Genomic DNA, 16921 nt, shown 5'->3' with positions numbered 1-16921 from the left:
CTCCAACTCTTGGAATCTCTTCTTGGGAAGCTTGGGAGAAGGAGGAAAAAGAAAGGGAATGAATTTAATCCCATTCTTCTGTAACTAAATGTGAAACTTCAGTGGAGCTCAAATTGAAAAAAGAGATTTGATCTGGGAGTTTTGTCAGAGTGCAGTGCATACTGTAAAACAATTACTGTTGCTAACACTTGTGAGCTGGTTGGGGTTTTAACAACTATTTTGCTGACTCTTTGGCAGCAAGTGTGAGTTTTCCTGTTCAATTGGACCTTTGGGAGTGTTCTTAAAATCCTATGGAATCATTTGACTCTATACAGGAAAACACTGATTGGTATTAATTTTCATCCTTTTCTTTTTGATGTTGAAGTAGGCTGAAGCACTTCCTGCTTTTCTGCCATGTTCTTTTTCTTTCCACCTTTCCCCCATCCCAGATGATTATAGCATTTCCAAATACGAAGGGCTAGTTGTAGGCAATTAAGGAATAGGGTCCTGTTACAGGCTTGAATGCCTGAGGATCCAAATAGGAGGAATAAATATGCTGTGAGTGAAAATCTGGTTGTGTTATTTAGTGGTGGCTGCAGAACTTACATGCTCTTGGTAGGCCAAAACTTGAATAAATTCCCCTCCTCTATATGCAATAGTGGCTATGTAATGAAAGTAAGCATCTTACATGCTGAACTCCAAGTTCATTAAAGTTGTTTAACTCTAGTCTGGAGCATTTGGATATATATTTCCATTTGATTTGAAACGTCATTATAGATATTTCTGTTAGGCAAAACTCAAATTAGAAAAATATAAATTACCAAATAAACAATGTTTATGTTCTTGTGAACACCTTAAAGAGTTTTGTAAAATTTTGGGTGAGTGTGTTTATGAAACTCAAACTTGTGTTTTATTTCTACTGTTAAAAGTTTACTTGGCCTAATTGAATTATAGGGTTTTTGTTTTGTTTTGTTTTGTTTTGTTTTTTTTAGGGCTAGAATGACTTACATTAGTCTTTTCTTCTCTTAGCCCCAATTTTTGTCTCATTATCAACATGGAGTTTATATTTGAAACAAAAATCATTGAGTCTGAAACTATTGGTATTATTTGTACTTGTTTGGAGATTATGAGTCCCTCAAAGTTAAAATGAAATTATAAGAACAACTGGTGCAAATGGCATTCTGTTCTTTTTGGACATTCTGCAATTTGATAGCTGGAATGAAAAGGAGCGTAAAGCTGTGGGGGAAAATGTAGGATTGATGGTTCCTTCTTTGTCTATAGCATACTCCTTTGTTAGGTATGTTAGTCATTGCGGGTGAGGAAGCTCAACTCTTCTGTGGATATTGCTTCATGTAACAACTCTTCAAAAATATAGCTATAAATCCTGGAAAATAGGATTTAATGGTGTCACTGTTTCTCTCTTGTATTAGAAAAGTCTAATCAGCATCTCCCAGTCTGACTTAAAATAGGTGGGGTGTTTGAACACTTATCCAATTGACGTTGATCTCTGAGTTACAGACAGGGCTCAGTAAAAAGCCAAATATCAGCTTTCCTCCTGTAGGATGGCTTAATTAATGTAACTGAATGCAAAAGAAATAGAAGAAGTAGGGCAGCACTTGTGAGACTTTAAACATACACACACACAGAGTCTAAGGACTTGACTACCTGAATTTTCTGATGGGGAACCTGAATATTTAGGAAGATTAACCACATTACCATGGTGTGAAGAATTCAGACCAAATGGGATTGAATGAAAGACAAGATTATCAGCAGGCTGGATAATTTAGTTAACTGAGGATTTTGCAGTGAGGTCATGTCATAGATAAGAATGTGTCCTTCTAACTGTGGGATATTTCCCAGGCAGCATTTTGCAGAATTGTGTGGGATTGCTCAAGATAAAAGATAACTTGAGAGACATACACGAGACAATTATGTGTGAAGAAAACATTAAATAGTTTGGAATGTTCTGAAAATAGTAAAGGCAATGTGATAGGAAAGAAAGAATAATGAAGGGGACCTAAGATTATGAGATAAAGCTGAATCTTTGGAGTACCTTGTGTTATATTTATTTTTTCTTTCATTATATAAAAAAAACAAAAACGAACAAACAAACCCCAGTGTTTTGGACTGGTGAAAGAGACTAGGTCTTTATAGATTCATAACCTGTTTAAAAGCTTCCTTATTTTGCTACTCCCATGTTTGTCCAATTTAGTAATAACCACTAATCCAAAGTGTTCCATCCTTAGTTCTCCAATTAAAACATTAATAAAATATGGACTGGTTCAAAATGTTAATACCATGTTGCCCTTTAAAACTTTCTTGTCTAGGTTTACCAGGATACTTCCCTCTGATAAAGATGACTGAAGAAATCTTCCCCTCAGAAAATCACACGGTACCTTTGGCCTATAAATATTACTGGCACTAGGGGCACCTGGGTGGCTCAGTTTGGTAAGTGTCCAACTCTTGATCTCAGCTCAGGTCTTGATCTCAGGGTCATGAGTTCAAGCCCTGTGAGGGCTATACACTGGGTGTGAAGGCTACCAAAAAAAAGAATTTTTTTTAAATATATAAAACTGGCATTTGTTTCTGAATCTTCTTTGTGCTTAGTTTAATGCCCTATAAGTACTGAATGAGTATTTCATTGGTTGAATAAATGACCTCTATGTACAAGGAGACTCAAAGTCAGAAAAATGAAGAAGCTGGAAGAGAAATCTAGACTTGGGTTCTGGTATCAGTTCTACAAATCAGTTCAATTTAGAAGAGGATTTATTCAGTTTCTTGCTGTGTGTCATGAATTGTGGTAAACATCAAGGTCCAAATGAGTAATTCTGAAGAAGATGACATAGTTGCAGTTTGGTAATGTGCATGCATACACTGTGTAATAGTAGAGCTACAGATTATAACTAGCAGAGAAGAAAACTTAGCAAATTTACAAATGATCTTTCTGTCTGCACTTTAATTTCCGAAGCTATTTACCTAAGATTCTGCCTTTATTCTGTGCCATTAGTGACTCTGGATGTCTTCAAGTTTGCATTTCAGACAGGAAGGCAGGCCTCCCTAAAACTTTCACATGCTAACAGCTGTAATTAAAGCAGAAGGCCTTATTTAAATAGTAATTAGCCTTCAGGACTTGAAGTGTAAACAGAACGCTAATTCATTTAGATAGTTAATTGGTCTTCTGGGTTAGAGATCTTAGCATGGCCTTCCTCTTTAGCTATGATATATTTATGTACTGAGAACAGATAGTGTGTTGACTCAGTGGGATGCAATTTTTTTTTTTTTTTTTTTTAGTGGGATGCAATTTTGCAAAATCTTGCTTGACTCTCAGAATTTTAGCTTTTAACTCCCCAGTAAAGGCTAATGTAAATGAATTAAAAAACATTGTGAAAAACATCAAGTAAAATTCTATAGCAAAATCATGAACACTTGAATTTTTTTTCCATAATTACAGGGACCATGTGGCCCACTTTATTCATATTATTTCCATGTGATTATCGATAGCTTCCCTTTAGTATTCAGGAATATCTTAGTTTGGAGGTAAATTATGTGGTCATCCTATTCATAGTTAAAGGTGACAATGTACAGTTATTGCTGTAACAAAAGGTGTGGATAAGATTGGTTGTTTCATAGTGAACTCAATGACAAATGTCAAAGTCCTTTTCCCGACTTTCTGCCATAAAGATGATTAACAAGTGATATTATTAAGTTTTAAAGATCACCTTTTTTGAAGGTCATTTACTCAACCAGGAAGTTTGTCATTGTCTTTGCCAGGTTTGCTAGTCTGCCAATAACTCTTGATCAAAAAAAAAAATCATTGTATTTGATAACTGCATATCTGTGTTGTTGTGTTTCCTCAGCCCCAGAGATGGTGTGGCTGGGGCGGGTGGGGGGGGGTAATCTGATGTTGTTTCACTTTTTAAAGTCTTTTTTCTTCTTACTCCAGCTAATCACAGTGTACAACAGGTGCTAAGTCCTGCTGCTAGCCATCTTTTCAACATATGCATCCCAACAGACTTGTATAAATAGTACCTACCACACTAATTCAACAAATATATTATGAATATGGTGGCTGGGGCAAAGGAGGCATTCACAGATGCTGATTGAATAAAAAAAAAAAAAAGCACTCCTTTGACTTGGTGTGAGGTGCTACCAGCTGCGTGGTAGGAAGAGGAAGAGGAGAGAGCTCTATATAAATAATATCAGGTAGGTTCTGCCTTCAAGTCTTCAAGGGGAAGGTGTGAATAAATAGTCATAATTAGAGGTAAGAATCGTGAAGTGCCAAGAGAATCTCTATGAGCAGGTGGTAGAGCTCACTCCTGGGAGGAGGGAGGTGTTTCAGGGGAGGTTTTGAAGGAGGAGAGGTAAATATTCGAATTCATGACTTTCCCTCTGTTCAGGGTTCATTTTGGCCTCAGAATTGAGTCTTATGAAATGTGGAAGGGCCTTCCTCATGTCATTCTCCACAATTGTGCACTCAATTTTTGTATGTTTTTGTTGTTCTTGTTGTTTTTTTTTGTTTTGGCTGGCTAGTACCTTTTCTTTCAAGATTGATGACTAATCCAAATGAGCATCAGCTCGTTTTGCAAATACGACTATTTTATACAGCAAGAAATAATGCTAAAAGCTACCAATTTATTATGATTCACTTTAGCATGAAGTTGATGTATCATTGCAGTAGCATTACTAAAAGAAGTGAGTTGAATCTTGCAGGGTAACCATTACCACACCAGCTCTGGCCTGCCAAGCACCTCATACTCAGTAACAGGGGGGTAGCCTTTCCCCTGGCATGCGGGCAATTGCTTTCCATTAGCGCAGGGATGGCATGGGAGCTGCTCTTCAATCCCTGGGTGCTTGCTGTGAGTGACAGCCCGGTGGCCCCTGACTGCCACCCAAGACCTAAGTAGGAAAACAGAAAAGTTTTTCATTTCAGATGAGAGTGGGAGAAGGCTGAGAATGAGATGATTAGCTCCATTTCCCCTTGCCCCAGAAGTGAAGACCATTTCCTCCCCAACTCCTCTGGCTTTGCCCACACGCCATCATTCTGTGTTGGGCACCTTCAAATGCCTTGGCCCTTTTGTTGCCAATGACGTCTTCAAGGCAAGATTCATGGGACTTTGTGGCCCAGCCCATCCCAGAGTCAAGAGAACTTGGCCCATATCGAGTTAAAATGAGACAGAACGTAAAGACTGCTAACTCTGGGAAACGAACTAGGAGTGGTAAAAGGGGAGGAGGGCGGGGGGGTGGGAGTGAATGGGTGACGGGCACTGGGTGTTATTCTGTATGTTAGTAAATTGAACACCAATAAAAAAAAATAAAAAATAAAAAATAAAAATAAAAAAATAAATAAAAAATAAAAAAATAAAAAAATAAAAAAATAAAAAATAAAAAAAAAAGAAAGATAATTGCTCTTAGACCCTCGCCTTGATGATCCAACAGGGAAAGCTTAGTTTGAAAATGAGTAAAAGGATGAAAATATACACATGGAGGGCCAGTTTTCCACTGCAGGTTAGAATGGATGAAGTGGAGAGTGAAGTGAGTAGCCCAAACTCTTGGTGAGCTTGCTGTCTCTGGAGAAGGAAATAACATCGGGCTGGTGTGCAGGGCATTAAAACAAACAAACACCAACTGGGTTACATTGTCACAGTGTCACCTAAAATACGAAATGAAATAATTTTGCCTTGAGATATTTAAAACGAAGAAAGCCTGGGGATCCCTGGGTGGCGCAGTGGTTTAGCGCCTGCCTTTGGCCCAGGACGCGATCCTGGAGACCCGGGGTCGAGTCCCACGTCGGGCTCCTGGTGCATGGAGCCTGCTTCTCCCTCTGCCTGTGTCTCTGCCTCTCTCTCTCTCTCTGTGTGTGACTATCATAAATAAATAAATATTAAAAAAAAGATTTAAAATGAAGAAAGCTTAATCGCAGAGCGATTCTGATGCAAAGCGCTGAAAATGAACAGAACATGCAGATCCTACTTTTTTTTTTTTTTGGTGTATTGTTGCTCACACGGAGACAGACTGTTCTGCTACCAAATAGGACCTGGGCCTCACCCAAGCCAAAGGGCTCTCCGGGATGCACGTACGACCTACAACCCGCCCCTTGAAAAGGAAAGCAGGGCCCGGGACACTCCGGCTGAGCGCGCAGGGCTTGGAGAGGGAAAGTAACCCGAGTCGGCCTTTTCGGGCGGACCCACCCCCTCCCACGAGTCTCCCCGGGTCCTCCGCCCCGCCCCTCTCTTATTCCGCGAGCAGCGACCCGAGCTGAAACTTTGTAACCCGAGCGCGCTCGCCGGCGCTCCTCCCTGCCCAAGTCCAGCCCCGGAGGGAGGCGCGGGAGGTGGGACCCGCGGGCGGGCCGGCTCGGGGACGCCGGCGCACGCGGCGCGGAGACCCGGGGGAGCGCGGCGCGGAGAGCCGGAGAGCGGGAGAGCGGGAGAGCGGGAGAGCCGGAGGGGGGCGCAGCGCACGGCCCGAGGGCCCGAGCTAGAGGTGCCGGCCGTCGGCGCGGGCGGGCGGGCGGGCGGGCGGCGGGGAGCGGCCGGGCCCCAAGGGCCCCCTGCGGAGCCGAGGCCCGGGGGGCCTGGGGTCACGGCCCCGCGTCCCCGCAGCTGCCGTCGCCCAGGAGCCGCAGCTGTGCCGGGGCTCCGGCGGCGGGGGGAGGAGGAGGAGCCGCAGCTGGACGGTGGCAGCTAGAGGAGGAGCCGCGCGGCCGCCCCGAGGGCCGTCCCGAGGGCCGTCCCGGCGGAGCGGCGCGGGGCTGGCCGGCTGACCGCGGTCATGCAGCCTTGACGGGGCGCTCCGGCGCACGGGGACCAGCCGCACCGCGCGCCCTCCCGGGAAGGGGCCGCGGGCCCTGGGAGCAAGACTTGCCGCCGACCTAGCCCAGCGGGGAGCACAGCCACCTACCATGGAACCGGTGACCAAGTGGAGCCCCAAGCAGGTGGTGGAGTGGACTAGAGGTGAGCGGGGGTGGGGGCCCGGGTGTCCCGCGCAGGGATGGGGCGCGGGGCGCGGGGCGCGGGGTGCGCTGCGGCTCCTTCAGGCGAGACGCGTCCGGAGCGCTGCGCGGTGACAATGCAAACTTCGGAGCGGCCCGTGCACCCTCGCTCTGGTGCCTGCTTTTGGGGGTGCGGGTTAAGGCGGGCCGAGGGGAGCCCCAGCGTCCAGCGGTGGAGCGGAGAGCGAGGTTGGGGGCGCCGAGCTCGGGACCTGCCGGGGGGCGCCCCCCCCGCCCGGGTGCGGTGCCCGGCTCCTAGGCTGCCCGTCCCGGGGCGGAGAGGCACAAGGCGCCTTTGTGTGGGTGACTCCCCGCGGACCTCGTAAATGCCGCCGGCCCGGAGTAGTTCGCCGGCGGGACGCGGCGGTTGGACAGGTAAAGGGAGGGAGACCCGGGCGAGCCGCCGAGCCTCTGTTTTTGTTGGAGAAGCGACAGGGCAGCGGGACAGCCAGCATCGCGGCGTTCACGCCGGCGACAAGCCTTGAGCCAGACTCCCTGGATTGGGGACTTGCTGGGGAAGGTGCCAGGACCCACCCCCGCCCCCGCCCCCGCCCCCGCCCCCGGCCGTGGCGCTGCGTTTTTAGGCCACAGTTAGACCCTGGCAAGAAGAGATCTGTTTAGAATAACTGTCCTGAGTTGTATTTGGGATGAGGAAAAGCAGTGGGGTTGGGGTGTGATGGGTGATGGAGCAGGGGTAGAAGCTGTACTCAGAGTGCCCCGACTTACTTTTTAGGGCCACCCAAGATTTCCAGGCAAGAGTGATAGAGCTTCTTCAAACCTCTTTGTACTCTTCCAAAGAAAGGAAGCCCACAAAAACCACCTCTGTTTTCATGGGTCCTCCCCCCCCCTCCCCCCCCCCCCCCCCCCCCGCTCCCCAGCTTATCATCTCTTGGTTTCAAGTCACTATTTTTTTTCTTTCTTCTATCTGCTCTTCCAGGTGAGGAATGGTGTCCTTTCTCAGTAATAATAACTAGAATTGTATAGCGCTTTACAGTTTGCTAAGAACTCTCTCTCTGTTATTGCCTTTGGTCATCACAGTAAACCTGTGAGGTAGGTAATACTGGTAAGATCAGGTCATCTTTCCAACTGTCTCCTCACCCGTGGCTGGGGCGTAATGGAAACTGGTCATCTCTGCATCTCATTTCTCATGCCTGCATAGTACACAGAGACCACGTGGAATGGGATGTTCTAGATAGATGGGCCATATGGCATGTGTCAGTGGGGAATGCCTAATCATTTCCTGCTGTACCGGGAACAGAGAAGAGCTTTGTCCAAGGACCAGAATTTCCTGGGCTCTTACTTAAAATGAGGATGAACGCAGCACAAGCTTATACACTGGTGACTAGGTTTGCCTAGGTAAAGGGTAAATAGCATTGCCAGTGCTTGGCACAAAACGTTGACTTAAAAGCTGTGAGTCCTCAGACCCTATTTTGAAATAGGGTATGTTCCCCTGTTCAAGACAGCACCAGACCCCCCCCAACTGGTGACTTGCTGAGACTGAGTTGGTTTTACCCATGTGTCCATCATAGAAGCAACTTGAGAAACGGCTGATTTTCAGCAGGTTTGGACCTCCAACAGCTGTTCTGAAGCAACAGGGTAGCTCCTAGCCACATGTGACTCTTAAGCCCTCAAAGTGGGCTGGTTAGAATTGTAGTGTGTTTTAAGTGTAAAATACACCCATGTGAAGACTTAGTGCAAAAAAAAAAAAAGTAAATTACCAAATTTTTCATATTTACTATGTGTGGAAGTGACTATTTTGGGTATGTTGGGTTAAATAAGATTTATGATTAAAATTGGGATCCCTGGGTGGCGCAGCGGTTTGGCGCCTGCCTTTGGCCCAGGGCGCGATCCTGGAGACCCGGGATCGAATCCCACATCGGGCTCCCGGTGCATGGAGCCTGCTTCTCCCTCTGCCTGTGTCTCTGCCTCATTCTCTCTCTCTCTCTCTGTGACTATCACAAATAAATAAAAATTAAAAAAAATTAAATTAAAATTAACTTCACCTACTTATTTTTATCTTCTTAATTGTGGCTCCTAAAAAATGGAAAATTAGACATGTGCCTCACATTTGTGCCCTGCAGTGTATTTCTGTTGGAGCATACTGCTCCAGAGTAAAGAAGGGGTTACAGTTTATCAGTCTTTGGCTTTCCTACGCCCCTGCCAGCCTACTTGATAATGTACAACTAGAAAAATGGTAACAGGCACACAGGAAGGTTTTGGAGTGAGATCTTCACACCCTCAAGATTCATGTCTTTTTTTTTTTTTTTTTGGAGAAGTGTAAATTCACATCCTGTTATGTTTACTTAGTATCTAAAAGGAAGAGCAGATTCAAAGGTTTTTGGTATCCAATTGCCTTGACGTTATGACCTGAGATTTCTTTCATCCAGGGAAAGTTTCCTACTGACGTGAAAGAGTAGTTATGAGTGGTTTGATATCTTGGTATCAGGAGCACTGGACACTGATTAGGTTACATACCTGTGGTTAGCATGTGGCAACTTGATACAGAATGCTTGCACCCTTTTGGACCTTAAGTACAGCCTCATAGAATGACCTGGATACTTTCTGTGTTAGAACCTAGAAAAGATAACAAGAGCGAGTGTGGCAGACTCTTAAACAAGAGGCTGCATTCTTCCAAATTGCACGACACATTGCATAAATATTTCTCATAGTAATGATGCGAAAGTATTGACTTTTCAATCAACTATTGACTTAATGCAAACTTGTTTGCTTATACAACTATTTTTAGTTGTCTTTGCTAACCTCTCTATCCAACACCCACTTTATAAATACATCCTCCTGATAAGCAGTTCTTCGTGTAGACTTTGCCACTCTTGGTGTTGCAGGAGTATGGTATGGTAATTGTGAGCATCGTAGAAACCGTTGGATTTAAAGCTGTCGAAACCTGACCATACCTTACAGCTTGCCCTCCCTCGTGAATGAGGTTATGAGGCAGGTGCATGCATTAGGAAAAAGAATTTATGTCTATGGAAGAAACTAATTCATGTGGATTTTATTATTATTATTATTATAAATTTCATTTGTATGAATGTTTAGCTATACTGTCTGTCACCAATTTCATCATAATTTTAGTAGGTCTTCCATAAATCTTTGCAGCATATCAGGCTCAGTTCTTTGGAATGTACAAGTATTCACTTGTTTAACATATGTAACCACGTTTTGAGGTAGGAACAGATTTTTCCATTTTGTAGTTCCATTCTGAGCACAGAAAGGTTTAGTACCTTGATCTGTGTCACACAGGGGGAAGTGACAGCAGCATGTGAGCCTGGGTGCTTTGGCTTTACTCCCATCTTCTCAGGAGGTTCTTACTCTTAGAGGACTCTCAGAATCTTCACCACATTGAGGAGCAGACCTTCAGATTCCCACGATGTGAGTTATTAATACCATGTTAGTGGAGGAGAGGTACTTGGTACATGTGTGTCTTCTCCTACCTACTTAGTGTATGTCAGGGAGATTATTTGTAAATCAGATGAGTTCACAGGTCATGGCACTCTGCCTTTAAATAATTCCAAAGGTTTTTGCAGAGCAAATGATCTTTAACAATGTATATCAGGTGAGGATAGTGTCTGGCGCCCATAACTGAAAATCCAATTTACAGGAGTTTAGCCAAATGGGAGTGTTGGTTTTCTCTTGTAAAAGGAGGTCTGGAGATGGGGAATTCAGAGGTAGATGGGGGCTCCATGATGTGGTCAGGGGCCCAGGCTCCTGCCATCCTCTTCAGGCATTCTTAGCATGTGGTGTAGCAAGTAGCATTCATCTTCATACTTAAGGCCTCAGTGCAAGATGGCTGTTCCACCTCCAGGCTCACGTCTTTATTCCAGGCAGGAGAAGGGAGACCCAGAGAAGGCAAAAGACTGGTGGTCACCAAGTCTCCTCCTGGGAGCTCCATCAAGTGAGTTGGCTTACATCTCAGTTGCCAGACTGTCACGTAGCCTCATGCTGCAAGGGAGGCTAGTTACTATAGTTTTGTTTTTTTAACTGGGTATATGATAGCCCTGAAAAATAATTGGAGTTTGTTTAGTGAGAAAGAAGAGGGGGTGGGGAATAGATATTGGGAAGCAGCCAGCAGTGTCTGACACACAGTAATTTATATGTATTGATCTTTATAGGTTCTCAAAGTAGGATACATGTCATAATTTCCCAGTTAACATCAAGCCTGAGGTTCAGCCCTGTTTTAGAAAAGGCGCTGCTTTCATTCCTATTAAGCTTTCTCAGGTCAAAACTGTAAGTCATATGAAATCTTTGTCTGTAAGCTTGTTTTAAATATTAGAAATTGCAATAGAAAATGCAGCTACCCAAGTTGTGTTTCTGTTTTCAGACCACTGGGAAGTGTCTTTGACAAGGAGGAAGGACCACTGATTTGGGCTAGAAGTGCCGTTGGTCCTTGCTGGGCCTGGAATAGGCTGGTTCTCAGTAAGTGTGTTGTTGAGGAGCACATCATAAGACCCAGCCTTAGTGGCAGAAGAGAAGTCTCTCTGGCTAGCTTCTGGCTCCTAGCATGGTACCATTTCTCCATCACCAGGCAGGAGTAGAAGGGTTTCTTGTGGGATTCAGGGCATCTGCCCATTCTCTGCGGTCCGACCGCAGGGACTGCTCTTCCTGTAACGTCTGTTAGTATGTGGCAAGTTGGCAGTCTTACAGCGCCTCACTGTTTGGTTCTGGAGGGGCTAGAATTTCAATGTTATCTATACAGATCTGGTACATAGTAGGTCAACTCCAGTATTAGGTCCCTGGGCCCCCTCCTGCTGCCAATCCATACAGAGGCCAGTTCTTCCCATAATCCTGATTCCGACTAGGATGTATTTTTCCTGTTAGCCTTGTGGTCAGTGAAAAAAGGAGGTCCTTTTCTTTTGACAGTTGTAGGTCTCCTTCGTAGGCTGGAAACTCTTCTCTTGATTCTACTCTCCTCCTGGTTCTAGTCTATTTCCTGGGTTCTAGCCATAGAGTTGTCATAGTCATAGTAATAGAAAAACGTTTACAGAAGCATTTATGATGTGTCAGACATGGTGCTAAGTGCTTTATCTTGACTCCTACAATTCTCAGAAAACCCAGTGAGGTGTGCAAACCATTATTAACCCATATTAAAGCTGAAGAAACTGAAGTGGAGAGAGAGGGAGAGAGAGGGAAAGGGAGAGGGAGAGAGAGAAAGAACATGCTCAGGGTCCCATATTTAAAAGTGGTGGTGCTCGTAAACACCTTCCTGTCCCCCGTGACTCCATCGCATCATGGCCTGCACATGGACAGTGGAGCTCCGTGGTGAGTGTGGGCCCGGGAATCACATTCGGGAGCTCTATCCCAGTTCTATCCCTGAGTTTGTGGTCTTACGTAAGTTCTCAATAAATTACTACTCCTGTTTTTATTGCTTCCTTTTATTCTGTAGCCCCAGGTCACAGATTTTCCTCTCTGAGCCATCGGGTGTGTCATAAGGTCAACTTCTTATCAGGGTACCAGTCAGTCCCGAAGACATTTCCCTGCTATTTGACAACCACTCAGAGGATCCAGGGCAGGACTTGCAGGGGATCGGGAAGATTCTTGGCTAGCTGAGTGAAAGACATCAATTGCAAATATCATGAACCTTCTTTGGGTCGATAAATCCAAACCATATTATCTCAACCTTTTTTTTTTTTTTAAATAGTAACTGGACTTCCAGTGGACACAACGTTAGGGCTGGCTCATGCTGTCAAATGTCGACTGCTGTCTGGCACCTGGTCCATGGCCAGCAGTCCATATTACCTGGGAGCTTATTAGAGATGCAGAAGCTCAGGCCTGCTGAACCAGAATCTGCATTTTCTGATGATCGCCGGGTGATTCGTGTGCTCAGTACAGTTTGAGGAGCTCTAGCACATGACTGCAAACACATTTTTATACTCTGCTGGTAGGTTCTGCTATCTGATCTGACACAGTCTCAGTCTGTTTTATTTAAGTCCTTAAATGTTGGCACTTCATTTGAGGATGCTTGACTTGGCCACTAATTAAAGCAAAAAGGCAATCTTAGGGTGTGTGCTTGTATTTATAAGCACCACCTAGCAACAGCATCAGGTAATTCTCTGCAAACTAAATGAGACATTTCCCCTGAGATTTTGTAGGTATGTTTTGGGACTCGAAGAGCTCTCTTGACAACCTTTCTGTTTCTGTTTTTGTTTCTTACAAGTAGTAAGAAGGGAGCTGTGGGATGGCCAGTGGGCATCATGGTTGGAATTTGTTATCAGGATTGTCAAGTGGACGTTGGAGGATGAGGCGGGCTTTTTGTGACCACCCAGAGTTTACCACAATTAGCAGATTTTGTGAGCTTTCACAGTTGGTGAAAATGACACAGAATGTTATTTTGGGAACATCAGAGCAGTTCTCAAAATTTAAAAGTGTGTGCTGTGCCAAGGCCAGGTGTCTCCGTTCGGTCTCCATAGAGGTTAGGAGTGACCTCTTCATGCTCGAGTCCCACCTGGAAGCTGCCGTGTCTGTGTTCAGAGCATTGCATGGAGCTGGGCGTCTCTCTTCTGTGTCCCACGCTTCTGTGTCGCTGCCACCAGCTCTGACCGTTCCTAGCCTATTGGGTTCTTGCTCTGGGACATTTCGTGTTCTCACCTTGATTTCCCATTTTACTCTCATTTCGTGGTATTCCTAGAGTTTTCACCCCGGGCTTAGCCATCATTTAAGCTTCTAACAAATAAGACAAGTTTTATTTACATGAGCTCTGCAGAGCTCTTCCATGTATGTATGTTCTTTCTTGAGTCTTTTCATAAGCCTGAGAAATGTGCAATGAAGCCACATCTCTGTTACAGATGAGGAGATTTTGGCTTCTGGATGTTAAATGAGTTGTCCAAGGGCAAAGGCCAGGCAGGCACTGGGACCAGACTCCACACACTTCTGTTCCCTTGTTCTGTCCAGTCCAGACCTGGTTCCTCCTCTGGCCAAGGTGGGTGTTTTTTGTCTTCTCCTAATTGACACATGTGGGAGGGGGTAGCTGCAAAGAACTGACTTTTGTGTTTCCTGATTATCCATTTAGTATTTATACTCATGGGGCATAGGCCTTTCCTTTCTTTTTTCTTTCTTTTTTCAATTACACAGCCTCAGGAGGACCCTACATATTTTGAACCTGACCTTTAGCATTCGAGACACTTACTGCTAGTTACTTATTTTATTGTGGTTTGTTCATTGTGTTGCTTTGTTTCAGAATACGCCTCAGGAATGGAATACATCATTTCTTTTTTTTGACACTCCTAATCTTTATTTTGAGTGTCATGTTGTAGTTTTTTTTTGTCTGCGATGCAATTAGCGTTTCTATTTGGTACAATCATACACAGAGACATACACACACACACATACGTAGACCCACAGCCAGTGCTAAGGCCCTGAGGTGCAAATGAATTTGGAGTGTTTGAGCAAAGGAAGTGTGGTGGAGTCTTGAAGAGCAAGGATGGTGATGGTGAGGGGAAGGGGTGGGTAGAGATGGGGTGAGAGATATACAGAGGTAAAATCCTATGGGGTCTTACAGATCTTGGTCTAGTGTTTGCAGTTTTTTTCTAGTTGATGTGGAAAATAGGGGAGTGACAAATTTGATTTGGATTCTGGGGCAGAAGTGAATTTAGGGGGTCCAGCTGGAATGCATTACACTGTTTTGGACATGATGGCATTTTGGATTAAGCTTTGGTGGCTCCAGCATTTGAGAAGCCAAGTTCTAGATAGAGTCAGTTCATTGATAAATCATTTTGAAATTATGTTTGAAATTGTGATATATGTATACTTGTGGTTTTTTTTTTTTTTTTCCTTACTAGGGTTAGGAGAGCTCCCACCCTCCCCTCATCCTGATTACTCTCTTGTCGTTTAAATAGAGAGTGCAATCTGTCTTTTTGCATTCACATGCTTTGTTCCCTGTATTGTTCTTTCCTGGCACATTTTGCTGGGAGCTACAGTTTCTAAGGCTGTTTATTCATCTATGAATAGGGGTTTTGTGAAAGTGGACATAGCCTAGTTTGTTTTCTTTGACATCAAATGGCTGATTGAACAGTTTTTAACCTGGGATCAGAAGGGCAAATGCAGTTGTGTTTATTAGAGCAAAACAGTTCCTTAGAATGAAGATCAGTAGGTTGTAAAAGCTAGAAAGCTTTCTGTAGGAAAACTTAAGAAGTGTTTGAGTCAAAGGAACTCATAGATAAATCTGATTTAAAATATTTTTGCTTCATTGAGAAACTATCCCACTTTTGCCTTAGAAAAGAGAGCCACCATGCTTTTGGTTGAATAGATGGTGAATTGAGAAATTTTTAACAGGTTGGAGTTGAACACGTTTTTAAACAGTTAATGCATTACTTATCAACAAGGTAGAGTGGGAGGGAAATGAAGGTAGGTAGGCTTATAGGAGAGTACCCTGGAAGCTTACTACATGCATTTCCCTTTACCCCCAAGAAGAAAGAAAATCTGTCAGCCCTTTTAGAGGAGAAACCCCTACGTGTTATCTATCAGAAAAGGCAGTGATTATGATAATCTGAATCATGCTTTCCTGAGGAAAACCTTTTAGTGAAAGGAAACATTCTATTTCCTATTTTCAGAGATTTGAAGCCAAGGGGAAATTCATTGCTTTTGGATTTAGGTGTGTGTGTGTGTGTGTTTGTGTGTGTGTGTGTGTGTATTTCCAACTTTAAACTGTGTTAATTGAATAGTCTTTTCATGTTCTCAGAGTAATTTTATATTACAATGTTTTACAGGTAGTCAAGTCAAACTACCTGGAATATGATCTTTGAGACAAGAAAACTAGCTTCCTATGTAGAGTGGACCAGACTTCATATAATACTTTTTGAAGATGTGAGCATCTTCTTAACATGGGTTCCAGGTGGAGTCTTACATGAACCATGCATAGATAACATGGCTTGAGTAGTATGAGTAGTGACTATCTACGCTAAAGTCAAAATTGTTAGTAATGATATTGAAAAAACCACAAATACTCTCTGTTAGAAATATGCCTAGAGACATGTAGTATGAAGTGGTTTGGTTATAAATACCCCTGGGCCAAGTTGGAGAATCTTACATAATGCTGATCTGTGAAGAAAGACCCATTTTGGATGTGAGGAGAGTCTTCATTCTTATCTGGTGCCTTCTAATCAGTACACTCAGTAAGCACCTATAAGTATATGAATATTGAACCTGACTCCTGACATTTTTAAGCTGAGATTTTCTTGAGACCCTTTCTCAGCCCCATACATGTGGCACCACACCTCCCCCCCCAACATCTTATCATTGTTATTCTTGAACTTACTTTCTCAGCGTCCACATCAGCTGGGAACTTACACATGTACATTCTTGGGCCTCACCGCAGACTCACAGAGTCAGACACTCTGGGGTTGGGTCCCAGGAAGCTGCATTGTATCAAGTTCCTCAGGGGATTCTGGTGTTGACTAAAATTTGAGGACCATTGATCCATACCACTCATGTAGAACATATAAAAATAAATGATTTAAGGCGTAATTCTTATCTACAGTTGGTTTTCCATTAATACATAATGGGCAGTTGGGAAGGAGAGCTTTTCCAGTAGGGATGGTTGTTACGTATTTCAGTGGATGAGTTAATGTACCTCTGTCTGTGAGTGTCCTTTCACGGAGTGGGCAGGGAAGGGTCACAGCTGTTATCCGTGTGGGCTCCTAGCCAGCTGCTCCGCCCCAGACCCAGGGGATTCTTTTGTTGTGTACCTCAGAGTGCTGGGCCCCAGGAAAACACAGAAGGAGAGGAATGTTTCATGGTCTGAAGGGACCTGTTTAGGTTTTGGGTGGAATTTTCAGACCTTGCTCTAATAGAAGAGCAGAATGTAACACCCCCTCCTTCTTTCCATTTTGAGAGAGAGGGTGGATAGTTGTTCTCTCTCACTTAGCACTCAAGTTTTGGCTTTGAACTGGGCAGGCAGATGCAAAGAGAGGTGAGGGAAAGAAAAAGCAGAAAAGAGAATTC

At 44.1% G+C, this 16921-nt stretch overlaps 1 protein-coding gene across 1 annotated transcript in view; it reads left to right on the top strand.

Moving 5' to 3' along the window:
- Positions 1-6562: 6562 nt before the first annotated feature.
- CNKSR3 (CNKSR family member 3) overlaps positions 6563-16921 on the top strand; it is an 86722-nt gene continuing 76363 nt past the window's right edge. Inside the window, exon 1 of the mRNA XM_072828490.1 lies at positions 6563-6932. Coding sequence (XP_072684591.1) covers positions 6881-6932 — 52 coding nt within the window. The 5' untranslated portion in view covers positions 6563-6880. The remainder of the gene's footprint in view (positions 6933-16921) is intronic.

Source organism: Canis lupus, chromosome 1 (assembly GCF_048164855.1).
Source record: "Canis lupus baileyi chromosome 1, mCanLup2.hap1, whole genome shotgun sequence".
NCBI classification, from domain to species: domain Eukaryota; kingdom Metazoa; phylum Chordata; class Mammalia; order Carnivora; family Canidae; genus Canis; species Canis lupus.
The sequence above is the reverse complement of the archived record's forward strand: the minus strand, read 5'-3'. Positions and strand labels throughout refer to the sequence as shown.